General features: G+C 55.1%; 2 protein-coding genes and 1 long non-coding RNA gene across 3 annotated transcripts in view; 1 reads left to right on the forward strand and 2 right to left on the reverse strand.

The window, feature by feature from the left end:
- LOC140404622 (procollagen C-endopeptidase enhancer 2-like) overlaps positions 1-3,839 on the reverse strand; it is a 61,656-nt gene extending 57,817 nt beyond the window's left edge. Inside the window, exon 1 of the mRNA XM_072493225.1 lies at positions 3,564-3,839. Within this exon, the coding sequence (XP_072349326.1) occupies positions 3,564-3,640 (77 nt within the window). The 5' untranslated portion in view covers positions 3,641-3,839. The remainder of the gene's footprint in view (positions 1-3,563) is intronic.
- Positions 1-19,146, forward strand: part of LOC140404551 (ephrin-B1-like) — a 536,635-nt gene that overhangs the window by 402,155 nt on the left and 115,334 nt on the right. The window lies entirely within an intron of this gene.
- On the reverse strand, positions 10,295-16,283 carry LOC140404797 (uncharacterized). The gene is made up of 2 exons (XR_011938584.1): positions 16,124-16,283; positions 10,295-10,558 (listed from the first exon to the last, which is right to left on the reverse strand). It is a non-coding gene; the product is annotated as an uncharacterized lncRNA (long non-coding RNA).

Below are 19,146 nucleotides of genomic sequence, written 5' to 3' on the forward strand. Positions count from 1 at the left end.
CAATCACTCACTTTGGGTACACACTCATGTTACACACTCACTCCTGTCACAATCACTCACTTGTGTTACACACTCATATTACACACTCACTCCTGTCACAATCACTCACTTGTGATACACACACTCATATTACACACTCACTCCTGTCATAATCACTCACTTTGGTTACACACTCACTCCTGTCACAATAACTCACTTGTGTTACATACACTCATGTTACACACTCTCTCTTGTCACAATCAGATATGTGTTACACACTCATGTTACACACTCACTCCTGTCACAATCACTCACTCTTGTTACAATCACTCACGCATGTTACACAATCACTCCTGCCACAATCGCTCACTCGTGTAACACACACTCATGTTACACACTCACTCCTGTCATAAACACTCACTCGTGTTACACACTCTTGTTACATGCTTACTCCTGTCACAATCACTCACTCCTGTTACACACTCACTCCAGTCACAATCACTCGCTCGTTATACACTCACTCCTGTTACACACTTACTCCTGCCACAATCACTCACTCCTGTTACACACTCACTCCTGTAACAATCACTCACTCGGTAGACACTCACTCCTGTTACACACTTACTCCTGCCACAATCACTCACTCCTGTTACACGCTCACTCCAGTCATAATCACCCGCTCGTTATACACTCACTCCTGTTACACACTTACTCCTGCCACAATCACTCACTCCTGTTACACACTCACTCCTGTCACAATAACTCACTTGTGTTACATACACTCATGTTACACACTCTCTCTTGTCACAATCATATATGTGTTACACACCCATGTTACACACTCACTCCTGTCACAATCACTCACTCTTGTTACAATCACTCACGCATGTTACACAATCACTCCTGCCACAATCGCTCACTCGTGTAACACACACTCATGTTACACACTCACTCCTGTCATAAACACTCACTCGTGTTACACACTCTTGTTACATGCTTACTCCTGTCACAATCACTCACTCCTGTTACACACTCACTCCAGTCACAATCACTCACTCGTTATACACTCACTCATGTTACACACTTACTCCTGCCACAATCACTCACTCCTGTTACACACTCACTCCTGTAACAATCACTCACTCGGTAGACACTCACTCCTGTTACACACTTACTCCTGCCACAATCACTCACTCCTGTTACACGCTCACTCCAGTCATAATCACCCGCTCGTTATACACTCACTCCTGTTACACACTTACTCCTGCCACAATCACTCACTCCTGTTACACACTCACTCCTGTCACAATCACTCACTCGTTAGACACTCGCTCCAGTTACACACTCACTCCTGTCATAAACACTCACTCGTTAGACACTCACTCCTGTTACACACTTACTCCTGCCACAATCACTCACTCCTGTTACACACTCACTCCAGTCATAATCACTCACTCGTTAGACACTCACTCCTGTTACACACTTACTCCTGCCACAATCACTCACTCCTGTTACACACTCACTCCAGTCATAATCACTCACTCGTTATACACTCACTCCTGTTACACACTTACTCCTGCCACAATCACTCACTCCTGTTACACTCACTCCTGTCAGAATCACTCACTCGTTAGACACTCACTCCTGTTACACACTTACTCCTGCCACAATCACTCACTCCTGTTACACACTCACTCCAGTCATAATCACTCACTCGTTAGACACTCACTCCTGTTACACACTTACTCCTGCCACAATCACTCACTCCTGTTACACACTCACTCCAGTCATAATCACTCACTCGTTAGACACTCACTCCTGTTACACACTTACTCCTGCCATAATCACTCACTCCTGTTACACTCACTCCAGTCATAATCACTCACTCGTTATACACTCACTCCTGTTACACACTTACTCCTGCCACAATCACTCACTCCTGTTACACACTCACTCCAGTCACAATCACTCACTCGTTAGACACTCGCTCCTGTTACACACTCACTCCTGTCACAATCACTCACTCGTTAGACACTCACTCCTGTTACACACTTACTCCTGCCACAATCACTCACTCCTGTTACACACTCACTCCAGTCATAATCACTCACTCGTTAGACACTCACTCCTGTTACACACTTACTCCTGCCATAATCACTCACTCCTGTTACACTCACTCCAGTCATAATCACTCACTCGTTATACACTCACTCCTGTTACACACTTACTCCTGCCACAATCACTCACTCCTGTTACACACTCACTCCAGTCACAATCACTCACTCGTTAGACACTCGCTCCTGTTACACACTCACTCCTGTCACAATCACTCACTCGTTAGACACTCGCTCCTGTTACACACTTACTCCTGCCACAATCACTCACTCCTGTTACACACTCACTCCAGTCACAATCACTCACTCGTTAGACACTCACTCCTGTTACACACTTACTCCTGCCACAATCACTCACTCCTGTTACACACTCACTCCAGTCACAATCACTCACTCGTTAGACACTCACTCCTGTTACACACTTACTCCTGCCACAATCACTCACTCCTGTTACACACTCACTCCAGTCATAATCACTCACTCGTTAGACACTCACTCCTGTTGCACACTTACTCCTGCCATAATCACTCACTCCTGTTACACTCACTCCAGTCATAATCACTCACTCGTTATACACTCACTCCTGTTACACACTTACTCCTGCCACAATCACTCACTCCTGTTACACACTCACTCCAGTCACAATCACTCACTCGTTAGACACTCGCTCCTGTTACACACTCACTCCTGTCACAATCACTCACTCGTTAGACACTCACTCCTGTTACACACTTACTCCTGCCACAATCACTCACTCCTGTTACACACTCACTCCAGTCATAATCACTCACTCGTTAGACACTCACTCCTGTTACACACTTACTCCTGCCATAATCACTCACTCCTGTTACACTCACTCCAGTCATAATCACTCACTCGTTATACACTCACTCCTGTTACACACTTACTCCTGCCACAATCACTCACTCGTTACACACTCACTCCAGTCACAATCACTCACTCGTTAGACACTCGCTCCTGTTACACACTCACTCCTGTCACAATCACTCGCTCGTTATACACTCGCTCCTGTTACACACTCACTCCTGTCATAAACACTCACTCGTTAGACACTCGCTCCTGTTACACACTCACTCCTGTCACAATCACTCCCTCCTGTTACACGCTCACTCCTGGAAGACCAAATCAATGGTTTTTAGTCTGATCGGGTGAGATGGGTAACAGGGTGAGGAGTTGGTTGAAGACTCCTGCCCAGTAAACAGGGCGTGGCAGAGACTCAGAGCCCCGGGACGAGGACACCATCGCGTCTCCCCCCCCCCCCCCCCCCCCTCCCCGCCAAGAACGCTCCCGGAGCTGGTAAACCGCAAAGTCAGACGTGTCCTGTGGGTGATCGCGACCTAACCACGGGCTCCGGTCGCCCAACCAGTTCAGGGTTGGCGCAGGTACAGGCTGCCGGGCGGGAGGATGTTTCGGGCAGAGTTTCTATTCGAAAGGGTGGCTCGATCCTACCTGGTGGTATTCACCTCCTGTTGGCATTTGACCAGGGCTGGAATCAGGAGGGCGGCGAGCGGTAAGAACAGTCCCATCTTCCTCGCCGTCTGCTCGAACTGCGAATGGGGGGCTGGACCTCGCCTGGCCTGAATACCAGTCACTCCTTCCAACCGAGAGCCCTCAATTGCTCCCAGATGCTGCGGTTTTCAGACCCGCCCCCACCTCCTCCAAACGGCCGCCAACGCACACATTCTCAGGAATTTCTCCCAGCTGAACTTCGAGTCGTTCAGTCTGCTGCTTGGTCTGTGTGTGGCCCGAGATTGTAAGACAGGGGAGGAGGGGGGGGGGGGGGGGGGGGGGGCTGAGGAGAGGGTTATCAGGAAGGGCAGCTGGTAACCCGAGCTCCATATCCTGGGGGTGGGGTGAGCCCGACAAGAAAGACTGAGCGAGGAGGTGGACGTCAGTCCCAATACCCCCAGGCAATGAAAAGAAGACAACAACATCAGACACACAAGGAGCGAACTCACACTCTCTTTCCAAACAAACCCTCGGGAGGCCACCACATTTTCCAAACTTGGCAGGAAAATCAGGCAACATTTCTTGATTTAATGATTTGCCGGTTTAGCACACTGGGCTAAATCGCTGGCTTTTAAAGCAGACCAAGGCAGGCCAGCAGCACGGTTCAATTCCCGTAACAGCCTCCCTGAACAGGCGCCGGAATGTGGCGACTAGGGGCTTTTCACAGTAACTTCATTGAAGCCGACTCGTGACAATAAGCGATTTTCATTTCATTATTTCTCTGACCAATATCAGGGCTGCAGCGGGTTTCTGCAGCTCAAACCCCGCAAAGTGGTGTCGTGGCGAAATAATCATGTCTCAACTTACCAGGCTCCCTCCCCTCTCCAGAGATTGTAATCCAAGAATTCTTGGACGCCCCTCATGAGGTATTCCCGCGGCGCCTTCCATTTCCCTGCACAAGCGCCTTCGCGTTCTCCCTCCCCAAACTGTGGACACGTACCCCAGATGTGCCCCCCCCCCCCCAGCTGCCTGGAGAGCCGAAGATAAACACGCCACATCCCCCACACAGAAAGACTGCGTCCAGCACCTTGCAAAACATTCTTGTCCCTCTGCTGCCTTGGACTTTGTAAGTGGAGTCACAGATGTTTACAGCACAGGAACAGGCCCTTCGGCCCAGCTAGTCCATGCTGCCCACATTTGACCCCTCTATATCCACCCTGCCCATGTTACAGTCTACCTGCTTTTCAAAGGAAAGCCTCTGCCACTGCCTCTGGCAGCTCGTTCCAGATACTCACCGCCCTCTGTGGGAAGAAATGTCCCCTCTGGTCTCTCTTGTATCTCTCCCCTCTCACCTTAAACCTCTGCCCTCTAGTTCTACACTCCTCTCCCTTCGGGAAAAGATGCCGACTATCTACCTTATCGATGCTGCTCATTATTTTATAGACCTCTATAAGATCACCCCTGAGCCTCCGACGCTCCAGGGTGAAAGTCCCAGCCTATCCAGCCTCTCCTTATAACTCAGACCATCAAGTCCCGGGAGCATCCTCGTCAATCTCTTCTGCACTCTTTCTAGTTTAACAATATCCTTCCTGGAATAGGGTGACCAGAACTGAACACAGTATTCCATGTGTGGCCTTACCAATGTCTTGTACAACTTCAACAAGGCGTCCCAACTCCTGTATTCAATATTCTGACCAATGAAACCTCGCCTTCTTCACCACCCTGTCCACCTGCGACTCCACCTTCAAGGGGCTATGAACCTGCACCCCCAGATCTCTTTGTTCTGTAACTCTCCCCAAGAAGAGACAGAGCAGAAGGCGGTAGATTGCGATGAACCTTTATCAATCTCTGGTTGGGCGTGTTGGGTCCAATTCTGGGCTCCAGCGCTCAAGGAAGGATGTGGAGGCCTGGGCGGGGTTGTGGAGGGCATTTACTAGATTGGGACAAGGGGTGAGGAACTTCAGTTAATCCTTTTAATTCTTACAGGGGATATAGGTGTCACGCTGCGGCCAGCATTTATAACCCATCCCTAATTACCCTTTGGAAATGACCGAGACTCCCACACGGAATGCTGCCTGCCCAGTGCCAGGCTGAGGGACATCTTTAACTGCTTTGAAAGGATATTGGAGGGGGAGGGGGAGGATCCAGTTGTTGTTGGTCCACGTTGGGACGAACATCACAGGCAAGACTCGGAAAGCGGACCTGTTGGGGGATTAACAGCAACTAGGAACAAAATTGAAAAAACTGGTCCTCGAGGGTTAATGTCTCTGGGTTACTACCCGAGCCACGTGCAAATTGGGAAAGGGATGAGAGAATTAGGGAGAGGGGGTTGCATTTCCTGGGCATTGGCACCAGTTTTGGGCAGTGGGGGGGGGGGGGTCTGTACCGTTGGGACGGGCTCCACCTGAACCCATCTGGGACCAGTGTCCTAGCGGAAAGGAATAGGGTGGTCACGGGGACTTTAAACTAGCAAGTGGGGGGGGGGTGACTCCATACCGGGCGGAGAGGCAGGAACCCAACTTCAGCAACTGCGAGCGATGGAAAAACAACAGGAAGTTCACCGGTTAAAACAAAACTGAAAAACAATAAGCCAGCCAAGATCACATCAGTGCTGAGGGACGGTCAGGGGGGAACAGTGCAATGAAGAGTTTTACAGACTAATGCACCGAGTGTGAGGGGTAACCTCGATCAGCTACAGGCACTAACACAGATTGGAGATTATAGAAAAGAACAAGGAACAAGACAGCACAGGGACAGGCCCTTCGGCCCTCCAAGCCTGTTCCGGTCGTGATACCAGCCTTGGCCAAAACCCTCAGCATTTCCTTGTGCCGTATCCCTCCATACCCGTCCTGTCCATGTGTTTGTCGAGATGCCTTTTGAACGCCGTTAATGTATCTGCTTCCACAACCTCCCCTGGCAACGCGTTCCAGACACTCACCACCCTCTGTGTAAAAACCTGCCTCGCACATCTCCTCTAAACCTTGCCCCACGGACCTTAAACCTGTGACTGACCCCTCCACCCTGGGAAAGAGTGCCTGCCCATTCACTCTATCCATGCCCCTCATCATCTTGTAGACCTCTATCGGTCACCCCTCAACCTCCGTCTTTCTAATGAAAACAATCCGAGTCTATTCAGCCACTCCGCATAGCTCACAATCTCCAGACCCGGCAACATCCTGGTAAACCTCCTCCGCACCCTCTCCAAAGCCTCCACATCCTTCTGGTAGTGTGGCGACCAGAATTGTGCACAATATTCCCAGTGCGGCCTTACCGAGGTTCTATACAACTGCAGCATGACTTGCCCGTTTTTATACTCGATGCCCCGTCCAATGAAGGCAAACATTCCGTCCGCTTTCTGACTACCTTGTCCACTTGTGTTGCCACCTTCAAAGATCTGTGGACCTGCACACCCAGATCTCCCTGACTTTCTATATTCCCCAGAGTTTTCCCACTTACGGTATATTTCCCCTCGATGTTAGACCGATCAAAATGCAGTAACTCACATTTGTCCGGATTAAACTCCATTTGCCATTTCTCTGCCCAAGTCTCCAACCTATCCATGTCCTGCTGTATCCTCTGACAATCCTCAACACTACCTGCTTCTCCGCTAACCTTGGTGTCATCCACAAACTTACTGATCAGACCAGCATGGATCCCTGTGGAACACCACTAGTCACAACCTTCCATTCAGATAAATACTCTTCTACTGCTACCCTTTGCCCTCTGTCACCGAGCCAGTTCTGTATCCATCTTACCGCCTCACCTCTGATCCCGTGTGACTTCACCTTTTGTACCAGTCTGCCATGGGGTACCTTGTCAAAGGCCTTACTGAAGTCCATGTGAACAACATCCACCACCCTCACCTCATCAATCACCTTTGTCACCTCCTCAAAAACCTTGATCGTTAGTGGGGCATGACCTCCCCTTCACAAAACCATGCTGTCTATCGCTAATGACTCCATTTGTTTCCAAATGGGTATAAATCCTGTCCCTGAGAATTCTCTCCAATAATTTATCTACAGCCGACGTGAGGCTCACTGGCCTACAGTTTCCAGGATTATCCCTGCTGCCTTTCTTAAACAGCGGTACCACATTATCTGTTCTTCAGTCCTCTGGGATCTCCCCTGTAGCCAATAATGCTGGTTTAGCACAGGGCTAAATCGCTGGCTTTGAAAGCAGACCAAGGCAGGCCAGCAGCACGGTTCAATTCCCGTACCAGTCTCCCCGAACATAGAACATAGAACGATACAGCGCAGTACAGGCCCTTCGGCCCACGATGTTGCACCGAAACAAAAGCCATCTAACCTACACTATGCCATTATCATCCATATGTTTATCCAATAAACTTTTAAATGCCCCCAATGTTGGCGAGTTCACTACTGTTGCAGGTAGGGCATTCCACGGCCTCACTACTCTTTGCGTAAAGAACCTACCTCTGACCTCTGTCCTATATCTATTACCCCTCAGTTTAAAGCTATGTCCCCTCATGCCAGCCTTTTCCATCCGCGGGAGAAGGCTCTCACTGTCCACCCTATCTAACCCCCTGATCATTTTGTATGCCTCTATTAAGTCTCCTCTTAACCTTCTTCTCTCCAACGAAAACAACCTCAAGTCCATCAGCCTTTCCTCATAAGATTTTCCCTCCATACCAGGCAACATCCTGGTAAATCTCCTCTGCACCCGCTCCAAAGCCTCCATGTCCTTCCTATAATGCGGTGACCAGAACTGTACGCAATACTCCAAATGCGGCCGTACCAGAGTTCTGTACAGCTGCAACATGACCTCATGACTCCGGAACTCAATCCCTCTACCAATAAAGGCCAACACTCCATAGGCCTTCTTCACAACCCTATCAACCTGGGTGGCAACTTTCAGGGATCTATGTACATGGACATCTAGATCCCTCTGCTCATCCACACTTTCAAGAACTTTACCATTAGCCAAATATTCCGCATTCCTGTTATTCCTTCCAAAGTGAATCACCTCACACTTCTCTACATTAAACTCCATTTGCCACCTCTCAGCCCAGCTCTGCAGCTTATCTATATCCCTCTGTAACCTGCTACATCCTTCCACACTATCGACAACACCACCGACTTTAGTATCGTCTGCAAATTTACTCACCCACCCTTCTGCGCCTTCCTCTAGGTCATTGATAAAAATGACAAACAGCAACGGCTCCAGAACAGATCCTTGTGGTACGCCACTTGTAACTGAACTCCATTCTGAACATTTCCCATCAACCACCACCCTCTGTCTTCTTTCAGCTAGCCAATTTCTGATCCACATCTCAAAATCACCCTCAATCCCCAGCCTCCGTATTTTCTGCAATAGCCTACCGTGGGGAACCTTATCAAACGCTTTGCTGAAATCCATATACACCACATCAACTGCTCTACCCTCGTCTACCTGTTCAGTCACCTTCTCAAAGAACTCGATAAGGTTTGTGAGGCATGACCTACCCTTCACAAAGCCATGCTGACTATCCCTGATCATATTATTCCTATCTAGATGATTATAAATCTTGTCTCTTATAATCCCCTCCAAGACTTTACCCACTACAGACGTGAGGCTCACCGGTCTATAGTTGCCGGGGTTGTCTCTGCTCCCCTTTTTGAACAAAGGGACCACATTTGCTATCCTCCAGTCCTCTGGCACTATTCCTGTAGCCAATGATGACATAAAAATCAAAGCCAAAGGTCCAGCAATCTCTTCTCTGGCCTCCCATAGAATCCTAGGATAAATCCCATCAGGCCCCGGGGACTTATCTATTTTCAGCCTGAACAGGCACCGGAATGTGGCGACTAGGGGCTTTTCAAAGTAACTTCATTTGAAGCCTACTTGTGACCATAAGCGATTTTCATTTCATTTCATTTCATGAGGATACATAGATGTCAGTCAAGCCCCACCAATTTCCTCCCTTGCTTCCCTCAGTATTCTGGGATAAATCCCATCTGGCCCAGGAGACCTATCTACCCGAATGTATTTTAAAAGACCCAATACCTCCTCCTTTTCGATGTTAACATGATCCAGACAGTCCACGCATCCTACCCAAGACTCATCTTGCACAAGTTCCCCCACGGAACACGCCCGCCCGCTGATCAGTGAGCCCCGATCGCGGGCAGGCCGCCGTGAGGGCCACCCCCGGGGTTGGATCCCCCTGCGGCGCCCCCCCCCCCCCCAAGGACCGCCCCCCCGCCGACTTACCTGCCAAGTCCCGCTGTGCGTGAGGTGAGTAAGTCACGCCGGTGGGACTGGTCAACGGCCCCCGACCGGCGCGGCGGGAATCCCACCCCCGCCCGACAAACGGCGCCGGAGAATAGGGCAGCCGGCGTCCGGGTGGGATTCGCGCCGCTCCCCCGGGAATTCTCCCGCCCGGCAGGGGGGTCGGACAATTCTGCCCCATATCTAGGAGCCAGAGAGAGAAAGGGAATCTGACTGACGCCATGACGATGGGCACGGGGGACCCGTTCCGAACAATCCTCAGCTTCTCACAGACAACTCTGACCCTGGGGCTCCGAGACGGAGGGAGGGTCAGGCTACCAGAGGGGGCTGCTTTTAGGGTAGGGGGTCAGGTTAGAGGGGCTTTAGGGGACGGGCATTCTTCGGCTCTGGGCTACAGTCCGGATCTGAAATATTTCCGGTGAAATTGACCAGGGTATCAAACTATTCACATGGAATTAATCACAGGCTGGTTCCTGAGACCAATAATATTCATGGAAAACTAATGATTTCAAAAAAGTAAAGAGTTTTTTTATTCAAATTCTCTGTTCCGTCACAGTGATCAATAATTCAAGGGGTTCAGGAATGAAACGATTCACTTCCGCCGCCGGAGGTTGGTCCTTTTCTTGTCTTTCTTCCTCCGGTTATTGTCCAGGATTTCCTCGGCAGCTGTGGTCAGGGGTTCACTGGGGGGCAGCGGGGTCGGAACCTGCTGTCTGTTCATCACCGGGTTAGCTTTGTACACCAGGTGGAAGAGGAAAGCGTTAGAGTACCTGAGAGAGAGAGACAGCGTTAGAGCGGGGAGGCTAACCGAGAGATTCACCCTGTACCTAACCCCGTGCTGTACCTGTCCTGGGAGTGTTTGATGGGGACAGTGTAGAGGGAGCTTTACTCTGTATCTAACCCCGTGCTGTACCTGCCTGGGAGTGTTTGATCGGGACAGTGTAGAGGGAGCTTTACCCTGTATCTAACCCCGTGCTGTACCTGTCCTGGGAGCGTTTGATGGGGACAGTGTAGAGGGAGATTTACTCTGTATCTAACCCCGTGCTGTAACTGTCCTGGGAGTGTTTGATGGGGACAGTGTAGAGGAAGCTTTACTCTGTATCTAACCCCGTGCTGTAACTGTCCTGGGAGTGTTTGATGGGGACAGTGTAGAGGAAGCTTTACTCTGTATCTAACCCTGTGCTGTACCTGTCCTGGGACTGTTTGATGGAGACAGTGTAGAGGGAGCTTTACTCTGTATCTAACCCCGTGCTGTACCTGTCCTGGGAGCGTTTGATGGGGACAGTGTAGAGGAAGCTTTACTCTGTATCTAACCCTGTGCTGTACCTGTCCTGGGACTGTTTGATGGAGACAGTGTAGAGGGAGCTTTACTCTGTATCTAACCCCGTGCTGTACCTGTCCTGGGAGCGTTTGATGGGGACAGTGTAGAGGAAGCTTTACTCTGCATCTAACCCTGTGCTGTACCTGTCCTGGGACTGTTTGATGGAGACAGTGTAGAGGGAGCTTTATTCTGTATCTAACCCCGTGCTGTACCTGTCCTGGGAGCGTTTGATGGGGACAGTGTAGGGGGAGCTTTACTCTGTATCTAACACCGTGCTGTACCTGTCCTGGGAGCGTTTGATGGGGACAGTGTAGAGGGAGCTTTACTCTGTATCTAACCCCGTGCTGTACCTGTCCTGGGAGCGTTTGATGGGGACCGTGTAGAGGGAGCTTTACTCTGTATCTAACCCCGTGCTGTACCTGTCCTGGGAGTGTTTGATAGGGACTGTGTAGATGGAGCTTTACTCTGTATCTAACCCCGTGCTGTACCTGTCCTGGGAGTGTTTGATGGGGACAGTGTAGAGGGAGCTTTACACTGTATCTAACCCCGTGCTGTACCTGTCCTGGGAGTGTTTGATGGGGACAGTGTAGAGGGAGCTTTACAGTGTATCGAACCCCATGCTGTACCTGTCCTGGGAGTGTTTGATGGGGACAGTGTAGAGGGAGCTTTACTCTGTATGTAACCCCGTGCTGTACCTGTCCTGGGAGTGTTTGATGGGGACAGTGTAGAGGGAGCTTTTGACGGGTACAGTGTAGAGGGAGGGTTTGATGGGGAAAGTGTGGAGGGAGGGTTTGACGGGAACAGTGCCGCTAATATATTCATGTTTGGAAACATCAGATGCAAAGAATTAATCGCAGAATTTCAAATCCATAGAAAGGAGATTCTATCCACACAATCACTCCCTCGCACTGTCACACACACTCACTCCCTCGCACTGTCACACACACTCACTCCCTCACACTGTCACACACACTCACTCCTCACATTGTCACACACACACTCCCTCGCACAGTCACACACTCACTCCCTCGCACTGTGACACACACTCACTCCCTCGCACTGTCACACACACTCACTCCTTCGCACTGTCACACACACTCACTCCCTCGCACTGTCACACACACTCACTCCCTCGCACTGTCACACACACTCACTCCCTCGCACTGTCACACACACTCAATCCCTCACATTGTCACACACACTCACTCCCTCGCACAGTCACACACTCACTCCCTCGCACTGTCACACACACTCACTCCCTCGCACTGTCACACACACTCACTCCTTCGCACTGTCACACACACTCACTCCCTCGCACTGTCACACACACTCACTCCCTCGCACTGTCACACACACTCACTCCCTCGCACTGTCACACACTCACTCCCTCGCACTGTCACACACACTCACTCTCTCGCACTGTCACACACACTCATTCCCTTGCACTGTCACACACACTCACTCCCTTGCACTGTCACACACTCGCACTGACACACACTCACTCCCTCGCACTGTCACACACTCACTCCCTCGCACTGTCACACACACTCACTCCCTCGCACTGTCACACACTCACTCCCCTCGCACTGTCACACACACTCACTCCCTCGCACTGTCACACACACTCACTCCCTCGCACTGTCACACACACTCACTCCCTCGCACTGTCACACACACTCACTCCCTCGCACTGTCACACACTCACTCCTCGCACTGTCACACACACTCGCACTGTCACACACACTCACTCCTTCACACTGTCACACACACTCGCATTGTCACACACACTCACTCCCTCGCACTGTCACACACACTCACTCCCTCGCGCTGTCACACTCCCCTCGCACTGTCACACTCACTCCCTCGCACTGTCACACTCACTCCCTCGCACTGTCCACACACACTCACTCCCTCGCACTGTCACACACTCACTCCCTCGCACTGTCACACACACTCACATCCCTCGCGCTGTCACACACACTCACTCCCTCGCACTGTCACACACACTCACTCCCTCGCACTGTCACACACTCACTCCCTCGCACTGTCACACACACTCACTCCCTCGCACTGTCACACACACTCACTCCCTCGCACTGTCACACACACTCACTCCCTCGCACTGTCACACACACTCACTCCCTCGCACTGTCACACACACTCACTCCCTCGCGCTGTCACACACACTCACTCCCTCGCACTGTCACACTCCCTCGCACTGTCACACTCCCTCGCACTGTCACACTCCCTCGCACTGTCACACTCCCTCGCACTGTCACACTCACTCCCTCGCACTGTCACACTCACTCCCTCGCACTGTCACAACACACTCACTCCTCGCACTGTCACACACTCACTCCCTCGCACTGTCACACACACTCACTCCCTCGCGCTGTCACACACACACTCACTCCCTCGCACTGTCACACTCCCTCGCACTGTCACACACTCACCTCCCTCGGCACTGTCACACTCACTCCCTCGCACTGTCACACACACTCACTCCCTCGCACTGTCGCACACACACCCAGTCACACACAGACACACAGTCACTCCGACACACAGACACACAGTCACACACACAGGCCCCTTCCCCCTCTCACACCCTTTCAGGCAGCAAGTTCCAGACTCCCACCCCCCTCTGGGTGAAAAGGTTTTTCCTCACATCCCCTCGAAACCTCCTGCCCCTCACCTTAAAAATCTCTGCCCCCGGGTCATTGATCCCTCCACCAAGGGGAAAGGTTTCTCCCTGTCTACTCTATCTGTGCCCCTCATAATTTTATACATCTCAATCACGTCCCCTCTCAGTCTCCTCTGCCCCGAGTAAAACAACCCCAGTCTATCTAATCTCTCTTCATAACTAACACTCTCCAGCCCAGGCAACATCCTGGTAACTCTCCTCTGCCCCCTCTCCAGCGGCTATCACACCCCTCCTTTAATGTGGATTCCAGAACTGCCCACAATACTCGAGCTGCGGTCTAAAACGAGTGTTTTGTACAGCTCCATCATAACCTCCCCGCTCTTATATTCAATACCTCGGTTAGTGAAGGGAAGAGTGCCATTGGCCTCCGGGAGCACCTCTCCACCTGGCGTGCTGACCTCCGAGGTGTGTGAAGCTTCACACTCACCTCTGTACTGATTGGGGTCCGGCCATTCCTCAATATTCCCCGGTTAGCCCCCCAAAATGCATCACCTCACACTTCCCACGGTGAAATTCTATTTTCCGCTCTCACCAGCCCGTCTGTATCATCCTGCAACCCCACAGCTTGCTGCCTGCTAATTACCACACCGCCTCCTTCACACCCAGACCAGTAACATACACAGCAAAGGGGCACAGCACGCGATTGCTGTGGGACCCCACTGACCTGGGCTTCCAGTCACTAAAACCACCTTCGACCTTTACCCTCTGCCTCCTGCCACTCAGCTGATTGGGATCCAATTTGCCCAATTGCCCTGGATCTCGTGGACCCTTCCCTCCTTGTCCCGTCTCCCACGGGGCACCTTGTCACACAACATCAATGGTTTGGTAGAGGATCGTCGAATCCCTACAGTGCTCAATCAGGCCATTCAGCCCATCGAGTCTGCACCAACTTGGAAAGAGCGCCCCACCTTGCCCCAGTCCCCGTAACCCAGTAACCCATCTAACCCTTTTGGACACTAAGGGGCAATTTAGCGCGACCAATCCACCTAACCTGTACGTCTTTGGACTGTGGGAGGAAACCGGAGCACCCGGAGGAAACCCACGCGGGCACAGGGAGGACGTGCAGACTCCGCACAGACAGTGACCCGAGCCGGGAATCGAACCCGGACCCTGCCGCTGGGAGGCAGCAGAGTTTTTGTACAGTTCTGGTCACCACATGACATGATTGAGAGAGAGAGAGCGGAGGAGACTCGTCCGACACCCTGGGCGAAATTCTCCGGTATCGGCGCGATGTCCACCGACTGGCGCCCAAAATGGCGCAAATCAGTCGGAATGCTCCGCACCTTTGGGGGCCGAGCCCCAACCTTGAGAGGCTAGCATGAATTTCCGCCCCCGCCTGCTGGCGTGGAAATGACATCTCCGGGCGGTGCATGCGCGGGAGCGTCAGCGGCCGCTCACGGCATCCCCGCGCATGCGCAGTGGGGAGAGTCTCTTCCGCCTCCGCCATGGTGGAGACCATGGCGAAGGCGGAAGGGAAAGAGTGCCCCCACGGCACAAGCCCGCTCGCGGGTCGGTGGGCCCCGATCGCGGGCGAGGCCACCATGGGGGCACCCTCCGGGGCCAGATCGCCCCGCCCCCTCCCCCCCAGGAGCCGGCACGCGCTGCCTTGTCCCGCCGGTAAGGTAGGTGGTTTAATCTACGCCGGCGGGACAGGCATTTTAGCGGCGGGACTTCGGCCCATCCGGGCCGGAGAATCGAGGGGGGGGGGGGGCCCGCCAACCGGCGCGGCGCGATTCCCGCCCCCGCCGAATATCCGGTGCCGGAGAATTCGGCAACCGGCGGGGGCGGGATTCACGCCAGCCCCCGGCGATTCTCCTACCCGGCGGGGGGGGGGTCGGAGAATCTCGCCCCCTGAATATGGCCTCCCGGGGGCCCAGGTCCAGTTTCACCTGCACCACTTTAGAGATTACCCTAAACACCTCCTTCCAGTAATCCTCCAGCTTTGGACAGGACCAAAACATATGAACGTGATTAGTGCCACCCCCCCCCCCCCCCCCCCCCCAGCAACGTTCACCCACATCGTCTACCCCTCGAAGAGCCGGCTCACACTCGCCCTCGTGAGGTGCGCTCTGTACACCACCTTCAGCTGTATCAGCCCCAACCTCGCGCACGAGGTGGAGGCGTTCACCCTCCGCAGCAAAGCCTGCGTGTATGTAAATATATCCCCCTGCTCCAGCCCACACTTCCTGCTCTCTCCCCGGTCCAGTCGAATCACGGGCGGCCCAGAGACCCCAGGATGTGCCTCGCGCGCAGTTTGTCCACTCAGAGGGTGCGGGTCGCTGCCGTACCCCCCCCCCCCCTCCCCACACTCACCAAGGCAGGTTGTTATCGATGCCGATGATTCGGAAGGGGGAGCGGAAAGGGTTAATGATGGGCTGACTGATGGAGCCTCCTGCGGCCGTGTTCATGGTGTGACTGTCGATGTCACAGCTGTACTCGCTGCACTCTGTGAAGTAGGCCGGAAACCCGCAGGGACTGCACACAGAGAGAGAGGGTTAAAAACAGGGGGGCAAATGGGCTGAGGGAAAGAGGAGGTCAACTCACGCCTGCTCCCCCCCCGAGACCCCCCCCCCCAGTGACAGTCCCCCAGTGACTCTCCCCCAGTGACCCCTCCCCAGTGACACCTCCCCAGTGACACCCCCCCAGTGACACCCCCCCAGTGACACCCCCCCAGTGACACCCCCCAAGTGACACCCCCCAGTGACACCCCCAGTGCAAGCCCCCCAATGACCCCCCCAGTGACAGCCTGCTCAGTGACCCCCACAGTGAGCCCCCCAGAGACCATCCCCCAGTGATCCCCAGAGACCCCCCAGTGACCCCCCCCCAGTGACACCCCCAGAGACCCTCCCCAGTGGACCCCTCCGAGATCCCCCCAGTGACCCCCCAGTGACACCCCCCCAGTGACACCCCCCCAGTGACCCCCCAGTGACAGCCCCCCAGTGGCACCCCCCCCAGTGACCCCCCGAGTGACACCCCCCCAGTGACACCCCCCCAGTGACACCCCCCCCAGTGACCCCCCGAGTGACACCCCCCCAGTGACACCCCCAGTGACCCCCCGATTGACCTCCCAGTGACACCCCCAGAGACCCTCCCCAGTGACCCCCCCGAGATCCCCCCAGTGACACCCCCCCAGTGACAGCCCCCAGTGACCCCCCAGTGACAGCCCCCCAGTGACCTCCCCCAAGTGACCCCTCCCCCAGTGACCCCCCCAGTGACACCCCCCCAGTGACAGCCCCCCAGTGACCACCCAGTGACAGCCCCCCAGTGACCCCCAAGTGACCCCCCAGTGACAGCCCCCCAGTGACCCCCTAGTCACACACCCCCAGTGACCCCCCAGTGACCCCCCAGTGACAGCCCCCCAGTGACAGCCCCCCAGTGACCCCCCAGTGACAACCCCCTCAGTAACCACCCCCAGGGACGACCCCCGTGACAGACCCCCCAGTGACACCCCCCCAGGGACCCCCCCATGACCCCCCCAGTGACCCTCCCCAGTGACCCCTCCCCCCAGTGACACCCCCTCAGTGACCTCCCCCAGTGACCCTCCCCAGTGACCCCCCCAGTGACAGCCCCCCAGTGAAAGCCCCCCAGTGACAGCCCCCCAGTGACAGCCCCCCAGTGACCCCCCGTGACAGACCCCAGTGACCCCCCCAGTGACCCCCCCCAGTGACAACCCCCCCCAGTGACACCCCCGCCCAGTGGACACCCCCGCCCAGTGACCGCACCCCCAGTGACAGCCCCCCCAGTTACCCACCCCAGTGACCACCCCCAATGACACCCCCCCCAGTGACCCCCCCCAGTGACACCACCCCAGTGACCCCATGACAGCCCCCCAGTGACCCCCCCCAGTGACCCCCCCGTTACATCCCCCCCAGTGACCCCCCCCAGTGACAGCCCCCCCAGTGACACCCCCCCAGTGACACCCCCCCCAGTGACCTCCCCCAGTGACCCCTCCCCCCAGTGACCCCCCTCAGTGACCTCCCCCAGTGACCCCCCCCCAGTGACAGCCCCCCAGTGACCCCCCAAGTGACCCCCCAGTGACAGCCCCCCAGTGACCCCCCAGTGACAGCCCCCCAGTGACCTCCCAGTGACAGCCCCCCAGTGACACCCCCCCAGGGACCCCCCCGTGACCCCCCCAGTGAGACCCCCCAGTGACCCTCCCCAGTGACCCCTCCCCCCAGTGACACCCCCCTCAGTGACCTCCCCCAGTGACCCCTCCCAGTGACCCCCCCAGTGACCCCCCCCAGTGACCCCCCCAGTGTCCCCCCCAGTGACAGGACCCCAGTGACCCCCCCAGTGACCCCCCCAGTGACACCCCCCCAGTGACACCCCCCCAGTGACACCCCCCCCAGTGACACCCCCCCAGTGACAGCCCCCCCAGTTACCCACCCCAGTGACCACCCCCAATGACACCCCCCCCAGTGACCCCCCCCAGTGACAGCTCCCCAGTGACCCCCCCAGTGACACCACCCCAATGACCCATGACAGCCCCCCAGTGACCCCCCCGTTACATCCCCCCCCAGTGACCTCCCCGAGTGACAGCCCCCCCAGTGACCCCCCAGTGACAGCCCCCCAGTGACAGCCCCCCAGGGTCCCCCCCCCAGTGACCCTCTCCAGTGCCATTCCCCCCAGTGACAGCCCCCCCCAGTGACCCCCCCAGTGACAGCCCCCCAGGGACCCCCCCCCACTGACCCCCTCCAGTGCCATCCCCCCAGTGACAGACCGCCCAGGAACCCCCCTATGACCCCCCCTCCAGTGACCCCCCAGTGAGCACCCAGTGACCCCCCCCAGTGACCCCCCCCAGTGCCAGCCCCCCAGTGACCCCCCCAGTGACCCCCCCAGTGACAGCCCCCCAGTGACAGCCCCCCAGTGACAGCCCCCCAGTGACAGCCCCCCAGGGACCCCCCCCCCAGTGACCCTCTCCAGTGCCATCCCCCCAGTGACAGACCCCCCAGGAACCCCCCTATGACCCCCCAGTGACCACCCAGTGACCCCCCCCAGTGACCCCCCCCAGTGACAGCCCCCCAGTGACCCCCCCAGTGACCTCCCCCCAATGACCTCCCCCAGTGACAGACCCCCAGTGACACCCCCCCCAGTGACAGACCCCTCAGTGACAGACCCCCAATGACCCCCCCCAGTGACCCCCCCCCAGTGACACCCCCCCCCAGTGACACCCCCGCCCAGTGACACCCCCAGCCCAGTGACCGCACCCCCAGTGACAGCCCCCCAGTTACCCACCCCAGTGACCACCCCCAATGACACCCCCCCCAGTGACCCCCCCCCAGTGACACCACCCCAGTGACCCCATGACAGCCCCCCAGTGACCCCCCCCAGTGACC

This window comes from Scyliorhinus torazame, chromosome 31 (genome assembly GCF_047496885.1).
Source record: "Scyliorhinus torazame isolate Kashiwa2021f chromosome 31, sScyTor2.1, whole genome shotgun sequence".
Taxonomy (NCBI): Eukaryota; Metazoa; Chordata; class Chondrichthyes; order Carcharhiniformes; family Scyliorhinidae; genus Scyliorhinus; species Scyliorhinus torazame.